This window comes from Epinephelus lanceolatus, chromosome 17, assembly GCF_041903045.1.
Source record: "Epinephelus lanceolatus isolate andai-2023 chromosome 17, ASM4190304v1, whole genome shotgun sequence".
In the NCBI taxonomy this organism is placed as follows: Eukaryota; Metazoa; Chordata; class Actinopteri; order Perciformes; family Serranidae; genus Epinephelus; species Epinephelus lanceolatus.
The window spans coordinates 13679556-13693237 of NC_135750.1; the positions used below are offsets into that span (position 1 = coordinate 13679556).

Consider the following 13682-nt stretch of genomic DNA (forward strand, 5'->3'; position numbering starts at 1 on the left):
TGCCAGCCTTCTTTATTGAGAGACAGAGAAAATGATTCTGGAGCTTATTTATGCAGACGAATTACTAATTCATATTACTAATATTGTCTTTGGAGAGAGAGCAAGAGACAGAGGCTGGAAGCGGGAGTCTCATGCCAAAGACAATATTAAATCCAGCATGACTCAAGGAATTTGTGAACACTAATTACTAAAGCAAGATACATACAAGATTCATACATATTCAAATAGAGCAAGGCGAAGTTGAAACATACACATCTTTTATAGACATATAATTATCTACATCTAATCACCTATTTTCAATCTAAAATGGCCCCAGTAGGGTGCCAGAGAACTTTAAACCATGAGTATATAAACATAATTCCCAGGAGGCACTTTTTTTTTTTTTTTACTGAGGATCTCAGTGTGTTCTCTCTTCCATTTCAGTCTCTTGCTTATTTCTTTCAGTACTGAGGCATTCCCATTCGTCAACTGTTTGACTTTCATGTTTGGAACAACAAAGAACATGACTGATCTCTATTCACAGATGGAAAGAGCACACTGAGGAACAAGTGTGTTGGATATACAACATAAAAGCCAGACATTCTCCACAAGACGACAGCAACCAATTTACATTCTGTATGACTCTTGACTCATCTAAACTGTCACCTGGCTGCTTCACTGGGTGGCCTAACCTGTTTTCCATGGCTGCTAGTTACTTCATTTCACAGCTACAATGTCACTGCAGCTGTGAAATGTACACACATGCTGCAGCTGACCTTCATTTTGTGCGAGGTGTGCGAGGAATTCCCTGACTGAAGGGCAAAGCACATTTCAGTATCTGACACAGAATACATAAAGCTGAGTTGTACTCTTCATGACCATGCAACAACTGATTTGTAAGATCTGTATGTAAACGATAAATTTCCTGTGAAAACAGAAGTGTATCTTGAAAGTAGAGAACTTGACACGGTGTCCCAGAATGTCAACAACCAATGCACCCAGGGTACCTTGCACGTCGTATGCGGACATAGAAAGTCCGTGACCAAATATGTGACAAGGTTGGGGTGAGAATGTGTTGTGTTGTGTATGGTATTTGGTGATTTCAGTCAATACTTTAAAGCAACACAATGGAGTTTTGAGCCCTCAAAATATATATTGAAGGTCCTTGTGATAGTACATCAACTCACAATAGGTTGGATGACACCTCTGTCATTGCTTGAGAGCGTCTGTTTCACTTGCACTGGCACTATGCAGTTTGGGGGTTCGGGTAGGAACCCGGACACAAAAAAGACTACAAAATCTGGCTGCTTTATGGCATACATCATATGTCCTTCCTCTTTTTAGAGTAGCGTATAACTGATCCGAGGTAAACGAAGTTAGATGTGGTTGTCATGGCTGAAGCGACAAAGAAAAGGAAGAAGGTGAAGGTGTTGTCCGAGGAGACAAAGAAAAGAAAACGGGAGAGCAATAAAACAAGAGCTCAAACAAGGATTAATATTGGCCTGGCTTTCACACGCTGGCGAGAGCTGAAAGAGGAGGAAGGATGCCCGACCGATGGTGACCTGGCGCTGTTACCATCTACTTAGGAAACTCACTGTTTGCCTCCATTGTGTTTCTTTAAAGCCACTGACTAACGATACCCGGCCAGAAACAAGCCAATGGCGGTGACTGTGGGGCTGTATTAACCACCTATCAGGTATCATGTCATAAACATGAGTTGTGGCCCTAGTGAACACCCCCATACTGTGTATCCAACTGTCTTTAAGTATCCATCAGGCACAGGGTACAAGCATATAAATAAAGTTTGTTGTGTGGTAATTTCATAAAATATTCATTTATTTCCCAGCACACACCATTTAAGCAAAATACACACTGAGATAATGAAGGTGTTGTTTACAAACCCCAAAAGGAAGAAGCAGATAATTTTATATAATTTTAAAATAGGAGGAAAGTAATAGTTATATTAATACATAAACACTACACGTTGACACAGGGCCCCTCTACAAGACAGTCCGTATCTATTGCTTGTTTACACGTGGTTTTGTGTGATTTATTGACTGCTTTGGGGAGACCTGTGACAAGTGAATCTGAGTAATGGAGCCCAGATGTAATGAAAGCACGCAAAGCTCTCTCTGTGATCCTGGGGAGAGATAGAGTTACCCATTATAGCATTCTTTAAAAGACAAAATGCTGTCATACTGCATTCCTCATACTGTATGTAGTTGGAAAGTTAGATAGAAAAGCCAAAGATGAAACCAGTATTTCTTGTCTCAAGATTAATGTGCTGAAATACTGCAAATACTGTAAATAGCAGGCACTTTTTTGGCTCATCTATAAATCAATGTTACAATTAAGAAGAAATCATTAGTAGTTTTGTTAGGAGAGATGCCCTGATGTTAAAGACAGATTTTATTGTCGAAAATGAGTGAGCACACAAAGCTGATTTTAGCTGAAGAGGCATCACAGATTTTTTTTTTTTTTTTTTTAAATTAGATGGCTTTAAATTCCTCTATTTTCACTAGACGGGATAATGGACTTCTGTGAGACTGTGACATAACTCCATGCATTAGGTCAACAGGTGATGCATTTTCATTTTGAAGTCACCATCCAGGTTTCTCTGGATAGTTAACTGACAGTTAAAGGAAAAATGACACGCACAGTTGTGTGTTGTTGTCATGACAAAACTACATCAAACACCAACACCTCAAGCTATTACTCAGCTCCTCTTAGGTTGTGATGACAAACTTCCTGTCACTTAGCTTCCCTTGACGTATTGAGATGCTTCTAGACTTACTAGTCTTGATCTTCATGCTGGCCCACTTCTTATTTACCTGGAGTGAAATTCTAAACTCAGTAACTTGGACAAAAAAGGGGAAATGGAAGGAAACAAGTCATCCCACAGGTGGCAGAAACACAAATATGTTCTGGTAGAAACCCAAACAGTATGAACCTGAATATAAAGACAAAACATGGGACGTTTAAAGTCTGCCCTGCTACACTAAAAGCTTTTTTTGGCTAGTAGGGACAACTAAGGGACATGCGGCCATTACAGATGTGTTTGCCATTTTGTTTTTCCCTCCTGTGTATATGTTAAAAATATTTTTTTACAGGTTTAGAAAGAATCGGAACAAGCACAGGAGAAAAACAAAGCTAGGCCTTTGGCCACCACAGCTAAAAAAAACAACAACCCAGAACATTGCTGTCCCATTAAGTCAAAGAGTGTTGTAGAAGTTTGAGCCAAAAAGACATGATTTTAATAATTTAACAACAAGAAGTAAATGAAAGAATAAATCTATGTCAAAACAAACAGAGAAAATACAAAGACAAAAGTGCACTATAAATCAAAAATGACAAGGTGCAAGACATATTGTACATGTTTCTCTTTAAAATATAATATTTACGTTTAATTTGAAGGAGTCAGCAGTCACACATGGGCAGATTGAAGGCTGCTTCACCTTATTTGTTCTAGTCTTCAAGCAAAAAGTCCAATAAATAACAAAGATAGGACAAAATTTCACATCTCACTGAAAATGAAATTCATAGGTACGACCTGAAATAATTTACACACCACTTATGTCTCTCTGTAGTATTTTTTTTAATTAATATAGCATGATAACAACATTATAATATCTATACAACACAATGCATTGGGATCATATTCTTTGTAGAAATATTTGTATCGTAAATCCACATTGCTGTCAATTTGTCCCAGGGGCTGACTGCAAAAAAAAAAAAAAAGATCATAATAGAATGTATTTACAAATACAAGATACCTTAAAGGGATAGTGCACCCAAAAATGAAAATTCAGCCATCATCTACTCACCCATATGCCGATGGAGGCCCTGGTGAAGTTTTAGAGTCCTCACATCCCTTGCGGAGATCGACGGGGGGAATGGGCAGCACACCTAATGGCAGACGGCGCCCCAGACTAACGTCCAAGAACACAAAATTGAATCCACAAAGTATCTCCATACTGTTCATCTGTAGTGATCCAAGTATGCTGCAGCCGCGACATAAAAAGTTGTTTCGAAAAACGTCATATGAACTCTGTTTTTAGCCTCACTGTAGCCTGTAGCTCTGACTGCTTCTCTGTGCTCCGCGCTCACGTGTGCGCGCTCAGGGTGATCGGTGATGCACGGTCTCTGAAGAGCAACACTCTCGTCAGTACTGATGTCCAGATTCTCAAGTGCAGGCATCGCCAATTCCCAGTGTGAGCAGCAAAGACTTTCCTCGTCCTTTGGCATTGCTTTGCATTTGAAACAACTACACCACCAGGTTTCCAGTGCTGGACTCCGGTATTCTGCGGCTGGCTGAGGGTTAGGCTCATGAGCTGCGGCGGCTGCTTCGTCCAGTAGCCTGAGTTCCGTGCGTATACTTGGGCTCAAAGAAATACGGCTCAACAAAGAAATGCTGTTCCTCCTCAACTGCAAAGTCTTCAGACATGCTGGGCTGTCCTTTGCTAAAAGACCATAGTGCAAATTATCTTTTAGCGACTGTGGCTACCGTTGTCTTCCCCTACGGTGCACGTGTCACGGGTGAGCAAAGCAGAGCACAGAGAAGCAGTCAGAGCTACATGCTAGAGTGAGGCTAAAAACAGAGTTCATATGACGTTTTTCAAAACAACTTTTTATGTCGTGGCTGCAGCACACTTGGATCATTATGGATGAGCAGTATGGAGATACTCTGTGGATTCAATTTTGTGTTCTTGGATGTTAGTCTGGGGTGCCGTCTGCCATTAGGTGTGCTAGCCGCTCCCCCCGCCGATCTCCGCAAGAGATGTGAGCACTCTAAAACTTCACCAGGGCCTCCATCGGCATATAGGTGAGTAGATAATGGCTGAATTTTCAATTTTGGGTGCACTATCCCTTTAATGCAAGTAGAATTAAATTCATACTCTTTATATATATTTTTTTTCATAAAATAAAAGACTGAATCAGAAATGAATTATAATTTTAGGCATCAAAACATGCATGTTTTGGTTGCAGTAATATCCAGAGTGACGTTGGCTACTTTTAGTTTTACTCTATATTTAGTCCATATTATTCTTCTAGAAAACAGATACTGCTGTACACACAGAAGCACTAACAGCTTGTGTTAATCATTGGCTCTGATGCTGCTGTCTGAGAGTTGCTTCTGTTTAATTTCTCCTTTTCATTATGTTCTGATTCATCTGTTGGTGTCAGTGGTTGTGGTGACTGCTGAGCTTTCACTTTGAACACATCCCACTTCTCAGGAAGCAGCCCTTTGTTGAAGAGCACAGAAACCAGATAGGAGAACAACAAGATGGCAGCAGTGGCAGACAGCATGGAGATGGTCTTCACTGGAGAGTACTGGACATAAACACCATCCTCAAGAGTGCATCCTGGGAAGTGTATGACTGGTGGTAATCCTAGTGAGGGCTCTCCACTGAGCAGTCTCAACACACATCCCACCAGCAAACCAATAACAGCCCCGTAACCATTGGAGATGTTGAAGAAGAGGACGCAAACGAGTTGAGGGAAGATTACAATGTAGGCCACTTCAGCACCAGTGAACCAAAATGTTAGGATGCTGTTTCTCAGGTTGGTCAGCGATGTACTAATCAAGCCCACTACCAACACAGAAGCACGGATCACCCACTGAGTCTCTCTCTCTGATGCCTGAAAAAGACAGTAGAGAATCACTTTCAAAATAAATGCCATGCCTCTACAATAGCAAATAGTGTAGTCAGATTTCCTGTTGTGATGTAACAAATAGAGGGAACACATGAAGATTTTCACCTGAGGCCTCAGGATGTTCTTGTATATGTTGGAGGTGAAGACAGAAGCTGCAGAAAGCAATGCAGAGTCAGCTGACGACATCACAGCAGCGGCCACACATCCAGTACCAATAATGGAGACAAAGGCCGGGGTGAGGTGCTGCAGGGTGATGGGAAGAACTATAGCTGATTCCCCACGTTCATATGGAGATGGAGAACCATAGGAGGTCAGGTTCCAGTCTGAGGCATGGACACAAAAGGAGGAAACAATGAAGAATGGCAGCGTTCAAACATGCCCCAGACCCCAGTTAACAGTCAGTCAAATAAATTATTTGTCCCATGACACATGGGGGAGTTTCAGTAGTGTCTTCATCACAGATCCTTTCGACATGAGGGTAGAACTTGAAGGAAGAACCTCCTCTTGGCCCCCTCAGTGCTGGCCTGCTGTAGCCATATCTTCTTCCTGACCTCAGCAGGCAGGTGGTTGGGATCTCCTAAACGTATTATTGCGGCACCTGGTGTAAACATCCTTTATGCAAGGTAGAGCAGCACCTATTGTATGTTCAGCCAAACAGGGTCTTACATGGGGTCTTGATGTTCTCCCTTAGGATGCTCTCGATGGTGGAGTAGAAATTCCTCAGTGTTTGAGGGGGTACCTGTAATTTTCTCAAGCATTTGAGGTGAAACAGTTTCTGCCCTGCTGTTCTCACCACTGAGTCAGTCTGCAGCTCCCAGATCAGGCCCTTGGTAATATGCACATCAAGATACTTGAATCTGTCCGCCCTCTCAACAAGGACCCGTTGATATTAAGATGGGGAGAGTTCCTTTACTGCTTCTTCCAAAAGTTGACTATCATCTCCTTAGTTTTGTTGACATTTAGTAGTAGGTTGTTGTCTTAACACCAGCGGGTTAGGTGCTCTGCTTATTTCAGTTAGGCTTTTTCATTTTGACTTGATGATGATGTTAGAGTCCACAGTGGCTAGACAATCATGTGTGTACAGGAAGTACATCAGGGGGCTCAAAACACAGCCCTGGGGTGCTCCAGTGTTCAGGATAATTGCACATCACACTAACACTCTTTGATTCAATTGATCGTTCTTTTTAACTTCGACTTTTTGGCCACCCTACAGGTGGATCACGTTATGGCAATGCCATTTGGTCAGACTATCTATTATTTTGATCCAGGATGAATTATCTAAGCAACTATTGGATTGTATATAATTAATAGCATTTTTTAAGCCTTGTAACCTGCTTTCAGGGCTTGCCACTACACCAAAACAAAGTCATAATGATGTTGTGCTCACTATAGATTTAGATTTCATCTCTGTGCTTATGTTTCTGGATCTCAGTGCAGTTTTTGAAACCACTTGTCACTTGTTTTGGCATTTGACAATTTGGCATCTCTAAATCTAACCTATCTAAGAAAACACTGTGTTTCATACACATCTTTACATTGATATTTTATCATGTGAATAGGGACCTCAGTGTTCTGTTCTTGACCCTCAATTTTTCTCTCTTTACATCTCACCTTTTGGCCAAATGAGACACAGTCATGGAATCAGTTTGCATCTGGTATGCTCATGATACTTAGCTCTATGTGCCCATTGAAGGCAGATTATCATTTCCAAATCATTAAATTACAGGCCTGCTTGTTTGCAGTTAAAGACCAAATTTCAAGTACTTTCCTGGTACCTGAGTGGAATTTCTTGCCCCTCCACTAAGAGATAAGAGACCAGCAGTGACACCAGAACCTCACTCAGAGACACTTCAGCGGAGGGTAAAGTGGCTGCCACAGACCTTCCAGATGGACAGTCTTCCTTGACTTTTATGTTAAGTTTGTCTTTGCAAGATGAGAATATAGACATCAATTTTCCAGATTTACCAGCATGTAGAAACTGTTCATACCTGTGGATGCAGCAGCTGCCCCGAGCAGTACTGGAGGTATCCCAAATATAAGTAACACGAAAGCAGCAATAAGACACATGACCTTTGCTGTGGACGTGGAAGATGCAGACAAGGTCCTCTGGTGGAAGCACTGATATCCCATACTCCCCAGTGCCTTAAAAGTAAAACAGTTAGTTGGTTAATTTAATCACTTGTGTGTCATTGTGAAGATATCTATCAAGCCTGTTGGGAATTGCTTTCAATATACTGTAAGTATATATGCTGTTTCCTTACAAAGAATAAGAAATCGTCCATCATTATCCAGGTCTTTTTCAGCCCCGGTCTACCAAGCCAAGGAGCATGTAAGGTGTTGTTCCTCAGCGTCTCACCAATGTCCAAGGAGTGTGGGTTCATCAAAACAAAGGGAACACAGATCCACTGCAGAAACAAATACAAATAGTAATCACAAACACACACGACTTTTAAAGAAGTATTTGGAGATTTTGATGCCTTATGTAGCAGTTTTTTAGCAAAATAATAAGCCTGGAACTTCTAAAACTTAAAGTATAGAAAACTCACCAAGCTGACAAATATGAGCACAAGCTGTATAATATCTGTGTAGGCCACAGAGTAGAGACCTCCCAGCAGTGTGTAGGTAATGGCAACGGCAGCAGAGATCCAGATGCACACAGTGTAGGACAAATCCAGGACCACACTCATGGTTCCTCCTGCAAACACATTATATCGAAGACTTGCAGTGGATTTGGCACAAATTTGATGTCAAGCAGGACTGATTGCCTGGTGCACCCCTGCAATTTGATTAGCTCCTTCCTAAGTACTGAAGTACTGTTGTCCTCATTTGCTTGTAGTTGGCAGTAGTTTGTGTGTCTTTCAGAGAAGACAGTATCTGCCAGAGGTGGTAGTATGTCACTCATGTGCAAGTCTTAAATCTTAACCTTCAAGCCTTAACCAAGTCCTGAGTCACTGTGGTGAGAATCAAGCAAGTCACGTTATCCTCTCAGACTCATAAAGACAAAATAAGTTGCACCAATTGGTGGAATGTAACTAAATACATTAACTTAGATACTGTAAGTACAAATCCGAGTCTTTTCTCCTTATGCCACTTTCTACTTCTACTCCACTGCATTTCTCTGACAGCTTTAGATACTAGTTACTTTACCAATAAATATTTTTGCACAGAAAACATAAAACACATATGAGTAGGCCTACAACTGGAACTATTAGTCAATTAATGAATTGAAGGAAAATAAATTAGCAACTGTTTTGATACCCTGACCTGAAATTTAAACTGGACCTGACCACCTGACCTTTTATGGACACATGATCTTGCTCATGAGTCCATAAACTATACTATATACCCTTTTATGTGATTGATAAGTCCCTGAACTGTATCAGTCTGCATAGTAGACTGTGTTTGGGTCTTATTCCTGTTACCCTGCTTACTTGAGCTGTGACAAAGAATTACCAAACATGCAGCAGGCAGCAGGACTTCGCGGTAATATTTAGCGACACAGCCATCCAAAATCACAGTGCATACAAATGGGAAATTAAGCAGTATAACAGGAAATTTACATTCATGGCTACATTTATTTTACTGACATGATAAAAGCAGTGACAAAAATGTGTATATATTAAAGAGAATTGCATATATGCATATACCGCACCTAATCCAATTAGTGTTGTGGTCACCATGAGTGCATCTACACAAAGTGAAGCCAGGCTCAGTCCACCTGTTAGTGCTTTTCCATACTTGGCATGGAAAGGGTCCAGCATGGTCACACAGTTTCTTTCTCTCAGAGGCTTTGCAAACACTGAGCCAGCTTGATGTAAAAGAGGTCAGAAGATTATTAGAAAACAAATTAGAAAACAAAAATAATAATCAAAGGATGGGACACACCGAACACAAGAGAAAGAAACATTCAAATGTAACATAACACCCTGAGGTACAGTAAAGTGCAATTTATACATCTGTTGTTGTGTGACCATGCATTCTTTGCAGGCTCACCTCACGGAGTTTAGGCATGTATAGATCCCTTGACTGTTAGTAAACAGTATGATTGTTTTCTGGTTGGCTCCATAGAGATGCCAGGACAGCATTACTAGGCCAGCACCTTCTCATCCCTTGCATTCCCCCAACATTATGCAAACATTTTTTTCTTATTAATTTGTCTATCAGAAGCTTCCATTTTCCAGTTCACTTGCTATATTGCTCTCTTTTTTTGGGTTAAATCATCTTTAGAGGAGGGATCATACAAGTGACGACATCGTCTAACTTGCTTTGCTAGCCGCTCTTCAAACTGGTCCATGCTTGTCCTGGCTGTTGTAACAGATGTGAGGTACTTGTTCATAAATCTCCTCCCAGTTTATATATTCCAAGAAAAATCTGTGGTGTCTGCAATGCCTGGCATGTAGTCACATGTTTTGGCATGTCTCTGTGGTTCTGGAAGCTCTTTCCACATCAGTATAAATCAGGCATACGTGTTCTGTAAATTCTGTGATCTTAAATGTGCTGTCTTAGTGAGTCATTATTTAATTTCTTCCTGCTTTACTGTTTAGCTTCCATACAGCCAAGCACAACTCAAGTTTGTTGGTATTGTCAGGGATACATGGAGTCATTTTTGTGTGTCAACTTATTAAACAATGACAGTTAAATATGACAGTATCCTGTCATGTACTTTCAAACTCATACCAATAATAAAAGATGAGCTGTACGCCATTATCATCATGAGTGTCCAGGTTAGTCCCATAGAGGGCGTATAGATCATCTCAGCTGTTCCAACGATGAAGCCTCCTCCAACCCACGTAGCTACAGGAGGAATTAACACACAGCAAGTAATGTAGTGGACAAACAGCAGCTATTTGGAAAGGGGACAAAAGGAGAAAATCTTAGATGATATGTAAAGAGATTTGTCTGACAGAGGAGGAGAGTTGATTACATTAATTTAAATATCTTTGCAAATATCTTTCTGATTGTGATATATACTGAGCCCCGCATGATTCCTGCTCCATGATGGTTACAATTATCTTTTTGATTCTGTTGCATGCTTCATTCCATCCAGCCACTCGCCTGCTTCTCATTTCTCTATCAGCCTCGCATTGTCTGCATATTGATCCATCGGCACTCATTCCTGGCTGTCTGTCAAGTTCGCACCTGCGCTAGCTTTCCAGCCTTTGTGTGTGCATGCCTGATGGACAGATTTATGGTGACTGGTCGCAACCAGTCAAACTTGTCCAGACAGGGACAAGTTTGACTGGTTCCGACCCTTGCCTGCTTTTAGAACTCAGTAAATGAGAACTTTTGTTTTACTCTGACTGTCTTTGTTGTGCTTTTGTGTAAGAGGTTGTTGTCTTTCTGAGCTATGAGTCTTATTGCTTAATCGAAACTGATAACAATCTGGACTGGTATCACAACACTGATGCCCTCTAAAGTAAGAGACAGAGCAGACTACTTTTATTGTAATATTGTTTTAGTTAATAAACTTCTTATTATTTAATTCTCTGTTACTTTCTATACTGTCTATGAGCTCTGACAGTGGGGCTGGTATTATAACCTTCTGATTTTGTGTGTGTGTATGTCGGATGTTATTGCGTGACGTCTGTCTGTCTGTCTGTCTGTCTGTGAACAGATTTTGGCAACGCAATAGCATCACAACCATGCAAGGTGCAGTCAGATCTACAGGTGTGTTATTGAGATCATAATGAGGGCCAAGTTCTAAGTTGGGTGTGGTCCAAGCAAGGGTGCAGGAAGTAGGGGGATAGGAATTAGAGAAGGAGCTATTGGCCCTCCCACTTTAAGCCCCTGGCCAGTGTTTGTTTAAAGCCACAGAATCACCACTGCGGCAGGTGCGATCCCATCATAAGATGGTCGCTAATCGATATTTATGTCAACTGAATTTCCCCAATAAAGGTGTATCTCATCTTAAATTTTGCAGCTATATAACACTCACACTGAACAAAACACTGAAGATATTAATATATCCCTATTAACATATTTCCTAAATAATCACTCTACTTTTGTCAGCTGTGTGCTCCTCACCTGTCATTGTGAAGATCCCCACCACCATGTTGATACTCCTGTTCCCCAGCAGGGTCATCTCCATTCCAGGGGCTCCACTTTCCTTCTGTTTCCTCTTGGACTTGAAAGAAGCCCAGATGCCGGTCCCAAGGACCAACAGGTAGAAAAACGCCATGGCTATCACTCCTGGGATGTTAACAGCCATGATGGATGCTGACTGTCTTCTCTACTGGCTGATGTCCAACTGACTGAGTGACTGAGAATGACAGAAAACAGGGGTAACATAGCAGAACAGGGAAAACAGAATCCTCCCCCAGTTTAACAATACCCTCTGGCTGGCTGCAGGTTTAGGCAGGTTTAATAACTTGGCAAACATACAGAACTTGTATGTATGCATCTTAAGCCTATGGAACATTCACCATTGAACATTAAAGTTACTACTTGGCATTGGGCGGGACCTCGGACTCACGCCGTTCCGGCCTCCAGCTCACGTAGACAGTTAAAGACAAAAGTTTTAGACGATTTTAGACCCCTCTTCACTAGGGGTGTGCTTGAATAAAAATACGCTATTCGTATAGGCATTAATAATGCCTTTGAAAGCGCGTTCCACCGGCAGACATTATATCCAATTATCCATTGCTGTTATTCACAGCGACCGTATTAGTGTAACTCCGACCCTGTACTGGGCTGAGACTAGACAGTAGCTAAGCCTACTTATGTCCCATAGGCTGCTGAGAGCTCTACGGTGCGAGCATTTCACTCACATTTGCGACTAAAAATAGTTTAGTGTGAGCAAAAGAAATCATTCAGGAGCACGCTGTGCGAGTACAGATTTCAACCAGCAGCAGAAACGAAAGGCGAATCCTGCCGGTTGTGGGTTGAATTGGGGTCACAGACAGGAATACAGCGGAGCACTATGGCCACCGCAAGATAACGTTTACCGGCTCCAGCTCCAATAATTTCCTCTTCATTGGCGTCATGCTCCCCAGTGACTGTTAGCACCTAACCCACTGTGGGTCTATTAGGGAATATACTAAAATATACCAACTGGGCTGCATGATGTGTCTGGTTTATGCACTGATAATGGACTGTTCTTACGTTATCAGAGGAGGAGGGTGGCTGGTTGATTTTATTTATTAATTTTATTTTGATCCCCGCTGTAGCCACAAATATTTTTCCTTGACCTTTTCAAAGTGACTGGTGGATTTGATTTGTAAAGCTGTTTTCTCTCCCAGTCCAAACTGATCATTCATTGACCCATATTAGAGACTGGCCTAGCCTATTTCCTAACAAAAAGCTCAGTGACAAAATGTTTAAAAGAGTGTGTTCATTAAATCTTCATTTTCCTAGTTCAAATTGTCTGGTCAGTGTTATTCTTATATAAACTAGGTCTTATATAAACTATTCCCAATGCAAAACAGATTATAATAATAATTATTATTATTATTATTATTATCATTATTATTGAAAATGAAGTATGAGGATATGGAAATATATTTCAGAATTATTATATGCCAATATTAAATCAATTTGATGCTTTGAATGCTCAGAAATTGCATTGCCAATGAATATAAAGTTAGAAAATACAATGTAACACAACTTCCGGCATAAGCCACGCCCACTTCCGGTTTTTATCCGAGTACAGATAATTTTGTTGGTTGAACAGATACAAATACAGATACAGATAATGACGTCTCTGTGCATCCCTACTCTCCACTCTAGCTCATAGCTGACAATTTCTCCACATTTGCTCATGTTACCTTCAGAGGCACTAGCTCACTTCCTGTTGGATTTAGGTCAGGGGCGTAAGCGTGTGATTTGTGACGTCACCTTGAAGAGGCCATAAAATCCAAACCAAAGACGGCGGGAGAAAGACTAAAGAAAGAAAGAAAGAATAATAATAATAATAATAATAATAATAATAATAATAATAATAATAATAATAAACGTACCAAAAACGCTGCCTTTGGCAGAGGTCCCTAAAAAGCAGAACTTTATAGCTTTGCTGGAAGTTATTGAAGCAACTACTTACAGATGTAGCCACT

At 40.9% G+C, this 13682-nt stretch overlaps 1 protein-coding gene across 1 annotated transcript; it reads right to left on the reverse strand.

Moving 5' to 3' along the window:
* Positions 1 to 4918: 4918 nt before the first annotated feature.
* On the reverse strand, positions 4919 to 11866 carry LOC117250356 (high-affinity choline transporter 1-like). Its single transcript, XM_033616415.2, has 8 exons — positions 11659 to 11866; positions 10312 to 10428; positions 9287 to 9442; positions 8181 to 8329; positions 7896 to 8039; positions 7623 to 7776; positions 5740 to 5957; positions 4919 to 5619 (listed from the first exon to the last, which is right to left on the reverse strand). The coding sequence occupies exons 1-8, from the start codon at positions 11840 to 11842 to the stop codon at positions 5062 to 5064; spliced, it is 1680 nt and encodes a 559-aa protein (XP_033472306.2). The 5' UTR covers positions 11843 to 11866; the 3' UTR covers positions 4919 to 5061.
* Positions 11867 to 13682: the final 1816 nt, after the last annotated feature.